The sequence below is a fragment of the Mesocricetus auratus genome, unplaced genomic scaffold (assembly GCF_017639785.1).
Source record: "Mesocricetus auratus isolate SY011 unplaced genomic scaffold, BCM_Maur_2.0 Super-Scaffold_100015, whole genome shotgun sequence".
NCBI classification, from domain to species: domain Eukaryota; kingdom Metazoa; phylum Chordata; class Mammalia; order Rodentia; family Cricetidae; genus Mesocricetus; species Mesocricetus auratus.
Window position 1 is genome coordinate 64840878 of NW_024429198.1, and position 13480 is coordinate 64854357.

Sequence of the window (13480 nt, forward strand, 5' to 3'; positions counted from 1 at the left end):
AAGCCCACGGGGGGTGGATGGGGAGAGCTGGTCTCCCCGGAACAGAGAAGGTAGAAGTTGGGCATTGTAGCCAGAGAACAGGAAGGCAGGCAGCATTTTATTTTTCCCTGGGACACTGGCGGCTCCGGGGCCGACGCGTCCCCACGGCTTTCTTATGCTTCTGGTCCAGCACCTGGGCCATGTAGCTCTCCTGCTCCTTCTGGATCCGGAAGTCAGACATGTGATTCCTGCAACGGAGCGAGCCGGCTGGTCGTAGGCTGCTGGGCCCTGGGCAGGGGCCAGAAGTCAGGCTCCCCACTTCCATCAACAACCCCCAAGCCTGGCCCGGCCCCTCACCTGAAAATCTGTTTCTGCTGGCTGATAACTTGCTGCAACTCTTTTATCTCATTTTCTTTGCCATTAAGTATATCTTCTTGCTTTATAATGTGAGACTCAATTTCTGTGGGGGAGAGAGGCAGGGAGGAGCTGACCTCCTAGAGTTGAGGTCTTCCCTTGTGGGGCTTTTCGGGACTTTGCTCTTGCCGCTCAGGGGTTAGCCTTGAACAGTTGTCAATACCTCAGCACGAATGAGTTTGGTTTTCTGTATTGGAGACTGAACTGACCATGACAGGTAAGTGCTCTACCACAGCCTACATTCCCGATCCTTTATTTTTGAGACGGTCTTTATACGTAGCCCCAGCTGTCCTAGAACTCACTCTGTAGACCAGGATGGCCTCAAACTCAGAGAGCCACCTGCCTCTGCCCCCTGAGTGGGAGGATTAAAGGTTTGCTACCCTTTTTCTATTTATTTATTTATTTATTTTTTGAGACAGGTCTCTCCGTTATGCAGCTGTGGCTGTTCTGGAACTTGCCATGTAGACTAGGCTGGCCTCAAATGCAAGAGACCCACCTGCCTCAGCCTTCAAGGTGCTGGGTAACCTGCACCACCACGGCCATCGACTTTCTACTTGGTTTGGAAGCGGAGTCTCAATAAGTTGACCAGGCTAGCCTTAAATTCACTCTATGATCCTGGTAGGCCTTAAGCTTTTGGTTTCTGCTCAGCCTCCTGGGTATTTGGGATTAGAGTGTTCGTCACCAGGCCCTGCTGTATCAGCAAATTTATGAGGTCTTGGGAGTGGGGAAAATGATGATGTCAGCCACTTCAACGCTCTATTACGAACCTACCCAAAAATAAAAATCCTTAGAAAGAAACAGGCCAAAGCCCTGGCCCTTAATTGCTACTCCTAGGTCTTTACACTTCCTTAGTTAGACCCTTGGTCTAGAAATTGCAATCCCTCCCCTTCTTGTCCCCCTTTCCCGATCCTGTATCTCATAAGTCACTCGTTTGTCTTTCCACAACTAGGACATAAGGTCCACAAGGACAGGGACCATTGTCTTCTTCACTGTTACGCCTAAGACCTAGAACAGTGCCTGGTTCACAGATCTGTGTACTGTGGAATACATGAACCAGATGTCCTTCCCCTAAGGACGTTGGCATTGGAAACGTTAAGTTTGGCTGCCTCGTCCAAACGGACCTGTTATGGGCAGACTAGGTTGCTCAGACCTATGCTGTACTGGGCCTCTGGTGGGAGAGGAGATCCTTGACCCCATCAGACATGTGCTTGACTTCTCCAAAAGAAGAGCTGGGACTCAGGAACTAGAGGCTGGACAGATGGCGCAGTGGTTAAAGGCACTGACTGCCCTTCTGGAGGACCCTGAATTGGATCCCAGCACCCATATGGTGGCTCCTAAACATGTTTACTCTAGTTCCTGGGGAACTGGCACCCTTGTCTCACCTTCGCAGGCACTAGGCACACACATGGTGCACACATAAGTAAAACTAAAAAAAAACCTAAAAAGACAAAACAAAACCCAGAAACTACTCTGAGGGTGTCGGCACATACCAGTGATCCCAGCACGTGGAAGGCAGAAGGGAGAGAGTATTGGGAGACCAAAGTCTCCTACCAAGTTTGAGGCCAGCCTGAGCTATCTGTCTCAACAGGAAAAAAAAAAAACATACATAAAAATAGACTCAGGAGTTGAAGGCTGGCAGTGTGGCTTATTACTAGAACACTTTCCTACCATGTATGAGGCTCCCACTGTGTGTGTGGGGGGGTGGACAGAGACACACAAAGGCAGAGAGACAGAGAAAGCTAGAGACAGAGAGAGGCAGAGAAGAAAATAAAAACAAATGATGGACAAATGAGGAAACTACCAGAGAACAGGATGAAGCCACATACTTCAGCGTGGCGAGGCATTGTGAGCTGATGAGTTACCTGCTTTTTAGGACCTGTTTCCTCATATGTAAACAGTCCCTATTCCAAGGCAGCATGGAGGGGAGGGACGATGATGACAGAGAGGGGAAAGCCTCTTTCCTAACTAAGCACACATTTGATACAAATGTCTGTATCTTGGGTCAGAAATCCTTCAAGGAGCCCTGAAAATTTTTTGATCACATGGGAAGGAGGGTCATCCCACTGACTAAAAGACTGCGCAGGACTGGGACTACAGCTCACTAGCAGGGCGCAAGCTTTCGCGTAGCATGCAAAGCCCTGCGTCCAGTTCCCTGAGCTATGGAAGAGAGAAAAAAAGGAAGGAAGAGAAATGCTAGGTGTGGTGATACGGGATAGCAATCCAGCACCCGGGAGGTGAAGGCAGAAGGATGAGTTCAAAGCCCTTCCATAGCAAGTTCGAGGCCAGCCTGGAGTGCATGAGAACCCTTCTCAAAAAAGGGGAAAAAGGGGGCTGGAGAGTGGACTTGGTGGCTAAGAGCACTGGCTGCTCTTCCAGAGGAGTTCAGTTCCGTTCCTAGCACCCACGATAGTTAACAATCTTCTGTAACTCTAGTCCCAGGGCACCTGATTCCCTCTTCTGGCCTCTGACGGCACCAGGCACACACAGAGTGCACAGGTAGAAAAATACATCCATACATATAAAGCAGTAAGTAAGGGAAAAAGACCAAAGTCAGTAAAGTTAGAGAGACATATGAGAAAGATTGGAGGGTGACAACTGGGGAAGGGCTTAGTCTGCAAACCACTTCCTTGCAAGCATGAGAATCTGAGTGAGGTTTCCAAAGCCATGGGACTGCTGGATGTGTGTGTGTGGGGGTATTCGCTCGTAATCCTTCATGCTGCGGAGGCAGAGGCAGGAGCATCCCTGGCCTCTTGGCCAGCCAGTATTGCCAAATTGGTGAGCTTCTGCTGTGGAATAACCCTTGTGTACACAATGATGCTGTGACTGGTTTAATAAAGAGGCTGACTGGCCAATAGCTGGACAGGATAAGGTTAAGTGGGAAAATCAGACTAAGGACACTGGAAGAAGAGTAGAGTCAGAGGAGTCACCAGTGGGACGTGGAGAGGAAACAGGCAAAGAGGCGACATCACGTGGCAGAACGTAGATTAATGTAAGTGGGTTCATTCAAGTTGTAAGAGCGAGTAAGTAGTAAGCCTGAGTTATTAGCCAAGCACTTATAATTAATATTGAGTCTCTGTGTCAGTTATTTGGGAACTGGCGGGTGGGAAAGAAATGTCCATCTGCAAGCTTTCAGCCAGTGGGAGAGCCTTTCTTAAGGGAAGTCAGTACCATTCCTCAGGATGGCAATGGAGGTTGTCCTCCGGCTTCCACATACATGTGCACACACATACATACACATCCCACACATGAACACACGCAGCTTAAGTGCAACGGGGACTCAGGAGGTGACTCACGTGCTGAAGAGCTTGCTGCACAGCAAATAAGAGAACCACAGTCTGGATTACCCAACACCCACATAGGAAGCCAGGTGCACCAATTCTAGTGCTGAGGAAGTCAAGACGGGGGGGGGGGGGTTGGGGGGATCCTTGGGGCTTTCTGGGTCTAGCTGGCCTGCAGTCTAGCCAAAATTGGCAAGTTTCAGGTTCAGCGTGAGACCCTGTCACAAGCAACAGGGCACTGGATCAGTGAGATGGCTCAGCAGGGTCAAGTTCTTGCTGCCACCTGGAGGGCCTGTGTCCTCTCTCCAGGACCCACACAATGATGGAGAATGTGGAGTTCAAGTTGTCCCTCACCTCCACACCTATACTGTGGGATGCACGTGCGCGCGCGCGCGCACACACACACACACACACACACACACACACACCACATACAAACACGAGAAACTGTTAATACAAAACCACTACTTGGCTGGGCGTTGGAAGGACTCACTGCATGGCAGGAGGGGGCCTCAGAGCCTGGCTCTCAAGGTCACCCAGATAACCTAGGTTAATTGCATCTAAAATCCTTTTGGGAAAGAACTAGAAATCTGTGTGACTGGGCTGGAGAGATGGCTCAGTGGTTAAGAGCACTGGCTGCTCTTCCAGAGGACCTGGGTTCAAATCCCAGCACCCACATGGCAGCTCACAACTGTCTATAATGAGATCTGATGCCCTCATCTGGTCTGCAGGCATACACGCTGACAGAGCACTGTATACACAATAAATAAATAAATCTTAAAAAAAAAAAGAAATCTGTGTGACTAGCTGGGTATGGTGGCACCTGCTAACTCCAGTGTTTAGAGGCAGAGGCGGGAGGATCTCTGTGAGTTCAAGGCTAGCCTGGTCTACAGAGTGAGTTCAGGGAGAGTCAGGGCTACACAGAGAGAACCAGTCTCAAAAAGGGAAAGGGGCCTGGGCGTTGGTGGCACACGCCTTTAATCCCAGCACTGGGGAGGCAGAGGCAGGAGGATCTCCGTGAGTTTGAGGCCAGCCTGGTCTACAGATCGAGTTCCAGGACAGCCTCTAAAACAATACAGAGAAACCCTGTCTCGAAAAATCAGACCAAAAAAAAAAAAAAAAAAACCGGGAAAGAGGGAGGGAGGGAAAATAAATCACAAAGGGCCAGACAGGGGTATTAAGTGAGGTTCACGGCACCACACTGGCTCAGTGTGGGTTTGTAGCCCATTAGAGAGGTGCAGGACATTCTGTGGAGAGGCAGCCAGACCCTGACCCTATGACACATGGAAGGCCCTAGGGCCTGGGCTGATTTTGGTAGAAGGAAACGCCATAAGGAAAGATGTTTATAGTTATCCCAAGTTATCCGGCTCTCTGGGTTCTCTGGGTAGGGGAGATGTTAAGAAGGGTGGAAAAGACGCAGGGGTGGAGGGACACTGGGTGTGAGACAGTGACTGTCTGTTAGGCTCAGGAGGCCTTGCTCCAACACCCATGACGCCTGTCAGAGAGAGCTGCATGCCAGGAGGGACAGAGGCCGTGAGTGCCTGAGGGCTGTCCAGAGCCCCATGGGCTCAGTCTGGTCTCTAGTCTATTCAAGATCTACTACAAAGAATGAAGAGATTTCGTGCATGGAATTCATAGCTACTTCTTAGGCTGAGTAACAAGAGTTTAACAGTCCCTAAAATGAAAGGTGTTCCTGAAGGCTGGGATAGCTGTTCCCAGCTCGGAGCACTCCACGGAACCAGCAAGCGGCCAGAAACCATGAACACAGCAGAGCTGAAATCCAGTGGCCCAGACAGCTTACTCCGTGAACAAAATACTTTCAAACTGCCTAAATTAGCTGCCTACACTAACAATTCAGAGGTTTCCATTAAAGTTGGCTTGAAAATTCTTTTTTTGTTTTTGAGATAAGGTCTCACACACCCCCACGATGGCCTGGGACTCCCCCAATCTTCCTGCCTCCACCTCCTGAGTGCTGGGATCAGAAGTGTTGTGCCACAATGCCTGGCTTCTAGGTTCTCTTTTAAAAGATCTGGTAGCCTTAGGCTCTGCCTCGTGGGAGGGGCGTGGCTTTCATGAGTCCCCACACCTACTGAGTCCCTTGATCCTCAGTCTACAATCAGCTCAGAGTAGGACTGAGCTTGTTCTATGGCTCCTCCCGAAGCAAGGTTATCAATAGCGTACACTATTTCTAAGACTTATGGGGGAAAAAAAAACCAAAAGGTGGACTAAGAAGGTCGTTATGTTTCAAGAAAAATGGGAGCGAGCCCGTTCCTTTATGGCTGTGAAGAATACCGCACACCGATTTCATCCATCACTTCCGTGGCCTGCCTGGTCCCTGAAGGCATTTTCGAAGGTGTGACCCGCCTGGACTTGCCTGTATCCTCAGCCGGGGGCAGAAGTTGGGATAGAGCCCTGCCTTTGGCCCAGGCACTGGGCTGTTGGAAAAGAGCCCGTGCATGTTAACTTGGGGGGCAGCACGGGCCTCCCGCCTACCATTACATTTGGTGATGAGCTGGTCCTTCTTGCTAGACTCCTGCAGAACCCTGCTCTTGACACTGGAGAGCCTGCGCGGGGAGAAGTTAGAAGGGACAGGGTGGGCGGGCGGAAGGCAGATGAGCCCCTCCCCCAACCTCCGAGCCCCTCCCCCCCGACCTCCATGCCCCTCCCTGTGGCCCACTCACGCTTTCTCAAAGGCCTGCTTCTCTTTCTCCAGCTGCTTAGACAGCACCTCCACCTCTCCCAGCGCAAACTGCAACTTCTCCTCTTCCTTGGCCAGGAGGGCCTTGGTTTTGGCATGGGCAGCTTTCTCATCCTGCAGGGGAGGTGGTTTACCTCTTTATCCCAAGCCACCTCGGAACTCTCAGGATCCCTTAGCTAACCTCCCCCCCCCCCTTTCTCAGAGGTGCATTTCGAAGCCAGGGTGCAGGAAGACTTGGCCTCGCTGCAAAGGCTCTAGAGGTCGCGCAAGGCCAGTGCTCAAGGACTCTGCCCCCGTCCCCCCCCCCCACACACGGGGGAGCCTGGGAAAGGAGAGAAAATTAGGAGGTCTGCAGAGGCCGTTACTCACCACCAGTTTCTTCTCTATTTCCTGGAATTCTTCTTTACTGACAAAATTTTCATCCTGGAGAACCATCTGCAACAGAGCCCTGCTCAGGAAGGGACTGGGACTAGGGAGGGAGGGGGTGCCCTCTAAGGACCACGACAAATGACGTCCGGGACTTGAGGCCTCAGGACAGGAGAATTTAGTTCTGCAGATTTACTGCAGACCAGCTCTAAGTGCTGCCTGCAAGGATCGACCAGAGATGGTTCATTTAACACCGTATGTCATGGGGGATAGCCCAAGGGTCAGTATTGCTCTCAGAGCAAGTGACATTAATCCTGAGATCTGACTGCTAAATATGATGAGTAGAGAGAAATATATATATATTCCAGATGGTGGGAACACACAAGCCCAAGTGAGCTACCCAGAGAAAGATCTGGGGACCCTCTTGGGACCCTCAGGGCAATTCAGTGCCCATAGCATACATTTTGTTTTGTTTTTCGAGATAGGGTTTCTCTGTATTGTTTTGGAGGCTGTCCTGGAACTCGCTCTGTAGACCAGGCTGGCCTCGAACTCACAGGGATCCGGCTGCCTCTGCCTCCCGAGTGCTGGGATTAAAGACGTGCGCCACCAACGGCCCGGCCAATAGCATACATTTTGTGGAAAGAGGCAGAGTATGTCTCTCATAATCCTCCTCGAACCTAACTGCTCAGAAGGGAGGACACTGTCTAAAACTCATCAGAGTGGATGTGAAGCCATGAAGCCAAGTTTTTATTTTCTGAGCTAGAGAAGTATCTCAACATTGGTACCAAAATAGAACAACAAAAACTATGCGTTCCTGCTGGCCAGCACCGAGGCAACCTGTGACGCCAATGCTTGGCACCCATTAGCTGAGGCTGGAAACAAAAGGACACCGAAAAGTTTGGAGCCCCTTAAACCAGCACCGTGAAAGGGCGAATTTGTATTAGCACTGCATTTGACACCGGGGAGGGGCGCGGCTTAAGGAATGATCTGGTTTCTGTGCCCAGGAGTCCTTGGAGAGTCAGTGAGGCCACCTCCACTAAAAGTGGAGGCATTGGGGTTCAATGCGTATCTACCAGTCGCTTCAGCAACCAGGCAGAGTGGAGAACACTGCCTAATTTGGGTTAAGTTCAGGAAGGCACCCCGCTCTTCTTGGTTCCGCCCCTAGGAGCCAGGTGAGCCCAGCTTCCGGGATGACGCCCTCCGCAATGTATTCTAGCCACGCCCCCAATCCAAAGAGGGGCCCGGCCCCGCCCCCCGCCGGTGCGGCGTTCAGTGGGGCCTTTCCCCGAGCTCTGGCTGCATACCACATTCCTCAGCTGGTGGATCAGTTCCTCCTGAGATTCAATCACGTCCCGCAGTTGATCGAAGGCGAGACACACAGATCCGGAGCCCCCCTGCGACCACCCAAGGGGCGTCGCCATCTTTCGCCCCCGCCAGCTCGTTGGAAATGGCCTCCGGCTGCGTGCCTTGCCTGTCGCCAGCCAATGAGAATGAGACGCCACAGAGCGCCCTGGCAACCGGGGGCGGGGACTTCCTCTGTTAGCAAGGCGGACCCCCTGCGTGTGGCCCAGTGGGTAGGTGGCTTGCTCAGGGAAGAAACTAGACTGGATTTCATTCCCAACAGTGCAGCAACAAACGACTGGGCTTGGTGGCTTAAACTGGAAACCTCAGCATTCAGGAGTCTGGAGGATTGTCAGTTCAAGACCAGCCTGACCTACGTAGAAAAAGCCCTGCCTCAAAACGAAACCCAGAAAAATACAGTTCAGCTGAGATGGGCATGCTTTTTATTAGCATGCGTGGAAAGCCTATAATCCCAGCACTTCGGAGATAAAAAGCAGGAGAATAAGAAATTCAGAGTCATTTTTCATACATAGCAAGTTCAAGGCTAGCTTGGACAAGGCTACCTTGTCTCCAAAACCAAACCAAACCAAACCAAAAAATGAAACTCTTACTATAAAAAAAAAAAAAAAAAGCCAGGCATGGTGGCTGATTCCTTTAATCCCAGCCCTTTGTGAGTCCAAGGACAGCCAGAACTACATAGTGAGATGTCTCAAAAAACAAGGCAGAAAACAAGCTGGGCGGTGGTGGCACGTGCTTTAATTCCAGGCGGAGGTGAGTGGGTCTCTGAGTTTGAGGATAGCCTGGTCTACAGAGTGAGTTCAAAGACAGCCACGGCTACAGAGAGAAACCCTATCTTTTTTTTTTAAAGATTTATTTATTTATTATGAATATAACATCCTGCCTCCATGTATGTCTGCACACCAGCAGAGGGCACCAGATCTCATTATGGATGGTTGTGAGCCACCATGTGGTTGCTGGGAATTGAACTCAGGACCTCTGGAAGAGCAGTCAGTGCTCTTAACCTCTGAGCCATCTCTCCAGCCCAAGAGAAACCCTATCTTGAAACTGCACTCCCCCTAAAAAAAAAAGCCTGGAACTCATCCCATCAGTACTATGTACTATTCTAAACACAAACTATTCCACAGTAACGTCTTCAGTCCAAAGTGGCTCCAAGCATGAGGATTGTGGGCAAAGGCGGAACACAGAACAGCCGTAAAGTTGCATTTTGTATATAAAATTGTTTAATGTTTACTGTTGTTAAAATACACTCGTTCTAAATGCAATGGATCAGGTAGCCAGATTTCTCAGCATTTTCACATGTGCCATTCCTGACTCTGGTCACAGAGCACTCCCACCTCCAAACACTGAGGGTGATGCAAACGCAGACTCAGTGTGTAGCAGTCCTTGGTGACCACTGCATGTTGTACCAACAGTGCAGGCCCAGACCTTAGGATGTATAGTAACCGGCCTTTCCCCAAAATAAATACGGTAGGATGCCAATCTAATACCTTGAATGAATATCAGCTAAAAGCCAGCTCTTGTGAGAGGCAGTGCATGCAGAGACCATGGGTTGGTTGTGTGGCCGGTTGCTGGGATCCTGGGGCGCCTCCTGGCCGCGCCAAGTTCTGAGGAGAGGGAAGAGAAAATGCAAGCAGCACGCAGCTCAGCCAGCCCTGTTGCTGGATCCTGGTCCCAGCAGGTTCAGCGTGTCGGTCTCGTAACTTCTAACTGTTCCCGTAAGCATGCATAGCGATACTGTTTTCTTACCGGTCACTTCTCCCAAGCCGTGTGGCCTGGAGTTGGTCAGTGAGGCTCAGGGGTCCTGGCTTGAGCAGACAGAGGGCGACATGGGGGCCTTCAAGCTCTAGTGCTCCTTGCAAGGAGGATTTTGTGTCTCCCTCTCACTAAACAGAGCACCTCGTTTGAATGTCAGTCTCCGGCCCTGTGTGAGCCCTGTTTCTCAACCTCACTCCCATCACAGTCTCCACTCTGCAGTCTCAAACCGTGAGCCACGCTGACAGCAAGGAAAATCCATGCCTAAGAGGGTACATTGCCAGGAAATCTCATAGAAAACGTGGGCAAGAGTACAGCTTAGTTTACCAACACACAGACAATGTATCTAAATTATAAGCAAGGAATTAAGAGTTTAACACGATTCTAGATAGTGCCAAGTAGATTAAACTATCCTTTAACCAAAGCGAATATGGTTCTCTTGAGTAAACAAGATATGAGTACTGTAGCTATTGGTAATAAATAAAACAGGCTGTAAGAACCACCAGGCTATAAGAACAGACACTGGGCATGGCATTTAATGGAGCTGAGTTAGACTAACTCTGGTGTCATCACCACAGATAATTCATCACTGCCATGAAATCCACAGACTATTCAAGGGCATCTAGGGGAGGGCTTTTACCCTGTCACACCAATTTCATGATGGTCCACTTTCTGGCTGAGGCTGGGAAAGGAGAGCTTTGCAGTTTCTCATTTCTAGGAACTTTCCATAAGCTTGTTTGGTTCATGGGTACATTTTACAACACATGGGTTTGCTGTTGTTTGAGACAGGGTTTCACTATGAACTTGCTATGCAGAGCACACTGGCCTTGAACTCACAGTATGTCATCTGCCTCTGCTTCCTGAGTGCCGAGTTTAAATGTAGGTTTCACCATGCCTGGCACATTTTACAAAGTAAATTCCCTGCAGCTCATAGGTTAAAGGGGTTCTCCAAAAATTTGCAAGTCTGGGGATGTAGCTTAGTAGGCCAGCATGCACAAAGCCTTGGGTTCTTTTCCCAGCATCACAAAAGCCAGGAGTGACTCTAGAGGCAGGAGGATTTTAGGCAGGCAGTGGTGATGCACACCTTTAATCTCAGCACTCCACACTCCGGAGACAGTGGCAGGTGGATCTTCTGAGTTCAGGGCCAGCCTGTTCTACAGAGTGAGTTCCAGGACAGCCATGGGTATACAGAGAAACCCTGTCTTGAAACAAACAACAGCAACGACAATAATAATAATAATAAAAGGTGCCGTGTGTGGTGGCGCACGCCTTTAATCCCAGCACTCGGGAGGCAGAGGCAGGCAGATCTGAGATTGAGGCCAGCCTGGTCTACAGAGTGAGTTCCGGGGCAGCCGGGGCTAAACAGAGAGACCCTGTCTAGAAAAACGAAAACGAAAGTTCAGTTTTTAGCTGTGTATTGACTTTGATGCCAGACTGGAATACATGATACCCAACCTAAAAAGAAAAAATACGTGGAATACAAACCAGCTATCAACTGGTCCTCCAAATTCAGTCTCATGATAATCTGGGTAGCTCAGGAACTTAGATCTGACATTGCCCTCCACAGGAAGGCCCAACCATACAGCCTGGGCAATCGGTGGCTTAGTACTAGGAAGAGCTGCTTTTCCTCCCTCTGAAGGATTTGTTATCAAAGGGTCCTGCATTAAAAAAACAAAACAAAACATGTCTGGGTATTTTGCCTTCATGGACGTCTGTGTAACAGGTGCGCTCAGTGCCTGTGGAGGCCAGAAGAGGGAGCCGGATCCTCTGGAACTGGAGTTACAGAATGATGGGATCTGCCGTGTGAGTGTTGGGAATTGAACTTGAGTCCTTTGTAAGAGCAGCCGTCTCTGCAGTCCTGAAGGGATGCAGGAGTGCCACGGGAAGGGTACAAGCTGGGGGGCAGAGGCGTCCGAGGGGAAAATCTCTGCTTTACCAGCCTGGCTAGCATCACCTAAGAAACAGGATGATCTCTCACATTTCGTACTTCCTCACCTGGTCATATGACCCAGGCCAACCATGTATCCTGTTCTGGTTCATAAAAGAGGTAATACACCAGCTTCACAAATTGTGAGGAGGCATAAGTAAAAAAAAAGAAAGAAAGAAAAATAAGCCATTGCTTTGTAGGAGGCATCCCATAAATACTGAGTGAATGAAAGACCGCCTTGTACTAAAATTGGAAGGACACTGCCTGCCGAGGCTGATATCAGCCCTCCCTGCCCCTCCCTTTGCGTCTGTGCCTGAGCCTCCTCTTCGGTTCCACCACCATTTCTCTGCACACTTTGTGCTCAGCCTGAGACCTGCCACACTCAATGATGGCTTAAAGGAGCACAGGGAGTGCTCCCTAGCTCCTGATGGACCTGGGTGTCTACACTGGTGTTTCACCTTCTCCCTTAGCCCCATCTCCTGCTACTCAGCGGTCCATGGAACTGTTTCACAGCTCAACGGGGTTTTCATTTTCTGTTTTTGTTTTTTCGAGACAGGGTTTCTCTGTGGCTTTGGAGGCTGTCCTGGAACTCGCTCTATAGACCAGGCTGGCCTGGAACTCACAGAGATCCACCTGCCTCTGCCTCCCGTGTGCTGGGATTAAAGGCATGCACCACCACTGCCCGGCTTGTTTTGTTTTTTAAAGACAAGATCTGATTACATAACTTTGGCTGGTGGGGAACTTGCTATGTGGCCCAGGCTGGCCTAGAGCTCGTGAAGAGTGGCCTGCCTCTGCCTGTAAGTGCTAGGATTAGAGGTGTGTGCCATCGCATCCAGCCCGCTCAACAGGTTTTATTTTCTGAAAGAGAGGGAAATAAAAGGGACCTCACTGGGGATGGTAGCTCATGCCTGTAATCCCAGCACTTAGTAGGGTCATGGCAAAATCAAGGCCAGCTTGGACTATAGAGTGAGTTCCAGGGTAGCCTGGGCTACAGAATGAGCCCTCCTTTCGAAAAAGAAAGATAAATCACAGATCAGGCAGTTTGCTGATGCTCCTGCCTCAACAGAGACTGGAGTAACACCAGACTATTGGCCAAGCAGTTCAACTTCTCTGCACTCTCCTTAGGGAGTGGAAAACGGAACACCGGGTGGACGGTGACTCTGTAATTCCCGGCACGCACCGTCCATACTCTTCAGTGCACTGACTGAGACTAGAAATGTCTGGGGAGCGGCTTTTGCTGCAGGCAGGATGCAAGAGGAAACGTGGGTCTTCTCTGGGATGCCCTGATCTACATCCAGAGAGGAGCTGAGTCCGAACTCTACCGTTCATGGGACTTAGATGAAGTGTCCCTGCCCTGGGAGCTGGGCCTGGAAGAACTGGACGGTGAGTGTGGCTCCATGTCCTGCAGCTCTGCCCAACAAAGCTAGCAGATAGTAAGCGTTCACCATTTCCTAACTTGCATTATAAAGTAACATGTAAATAGTGACAAGTAGAAACCCCCCATGCTGAGCCGGGCCACCATGCTCTCAGCCGCCCCTCCGGAGGCCAATTAGCTTGGAGAGTTTGTCACAGTTCTCAAGTTTCAGTGACTCTGCTTTCTGCCGCAGTCGCTCATCTCTATATAACCCCGCCAAATTGGTCAGCTCTGACTCTGAAAGATACAAGCGAAGGTTCGTTAACGCTGAGTCTTTCTTTCAGTGACCC

General features: G+C 50.2%; 2 protein-coding genes across 4 annotated transcripts in view; both read right to left on the reverse strand.

Moving 5' to 3' along the window:
• Positions 1-76: 76 nt before the first annotated feature.
• Positions 77-8209, reverse strand: Spata24 (spermatogenesis associated 24). Its single transcript, XM_005065275.4, has 6 exons — positions 8040-8209; positions 6739-6804; positions 6353-6483; positions 6165-6235; positions 337-439; positions 77-227 (listed from the first exon to the last, which is right to left on the reverse strand). Exons 1-6 carry the CDS (start codon positions 8154-8156, stop codon positions 98-100), a joined length of 618 nt encoding a protein of 205 aa, XP_005065332.1. The 5' UTR covers positions 8157-8209; the 3' UTR covers positions 77-97.
• A 3038-nt stretch (positions 8210-11247) lies between these two features.
• Dnajc18 (DnaJ heat shock protein family (Hsp40) member C18) overlaps positions 11248-13480 on the reverse strand; it is a 36708-nt gene continuing 34475 nt past the window's right edge. For 2 of the 3 annotated variants that reach the window (XM_005065272.4, XM_040758101.1), the window contains one exon: positions 11248-13427. In XM_005065272.4, coding sequence (XP_005065329.1) covers positions 13303-13427 — 125 coding nt within the window. In that variant the 3' untranslated portion in view covers positions 11248-13302. The remainder of the gene's footprint in view (positions 13428-13480) is intronic. The other variant, XM_013124791.3, reaches the window with a different exon arrangement.

Excerpts from the sequence above, each read along its gene's own strand:
- Spata24 (XM_005065275.4), bottom strand. The coding sequence starts at position 8,156 with ATGGCGACGCCCCTTGGGTGGTCGCAGGGGGGCTCCGGATCTGTGTGT. Across the intron at positions 6,805-8,039 it reads TCCACCAGCTGAGGAATGTG|ATGGTTCTCCAGGATGAAAA; the intron begins GTATGCAGCCAG and ends GCTCTGTTGCAG. Across the intron at positions 6,236-6,352 it reads AAGCAGGCCTTTGAGAAAGC|GCTCTCCAGTGTCAAGAGCA; the intron begins GTGAGTGGGCCA and ends CTCCCCGCGCAG.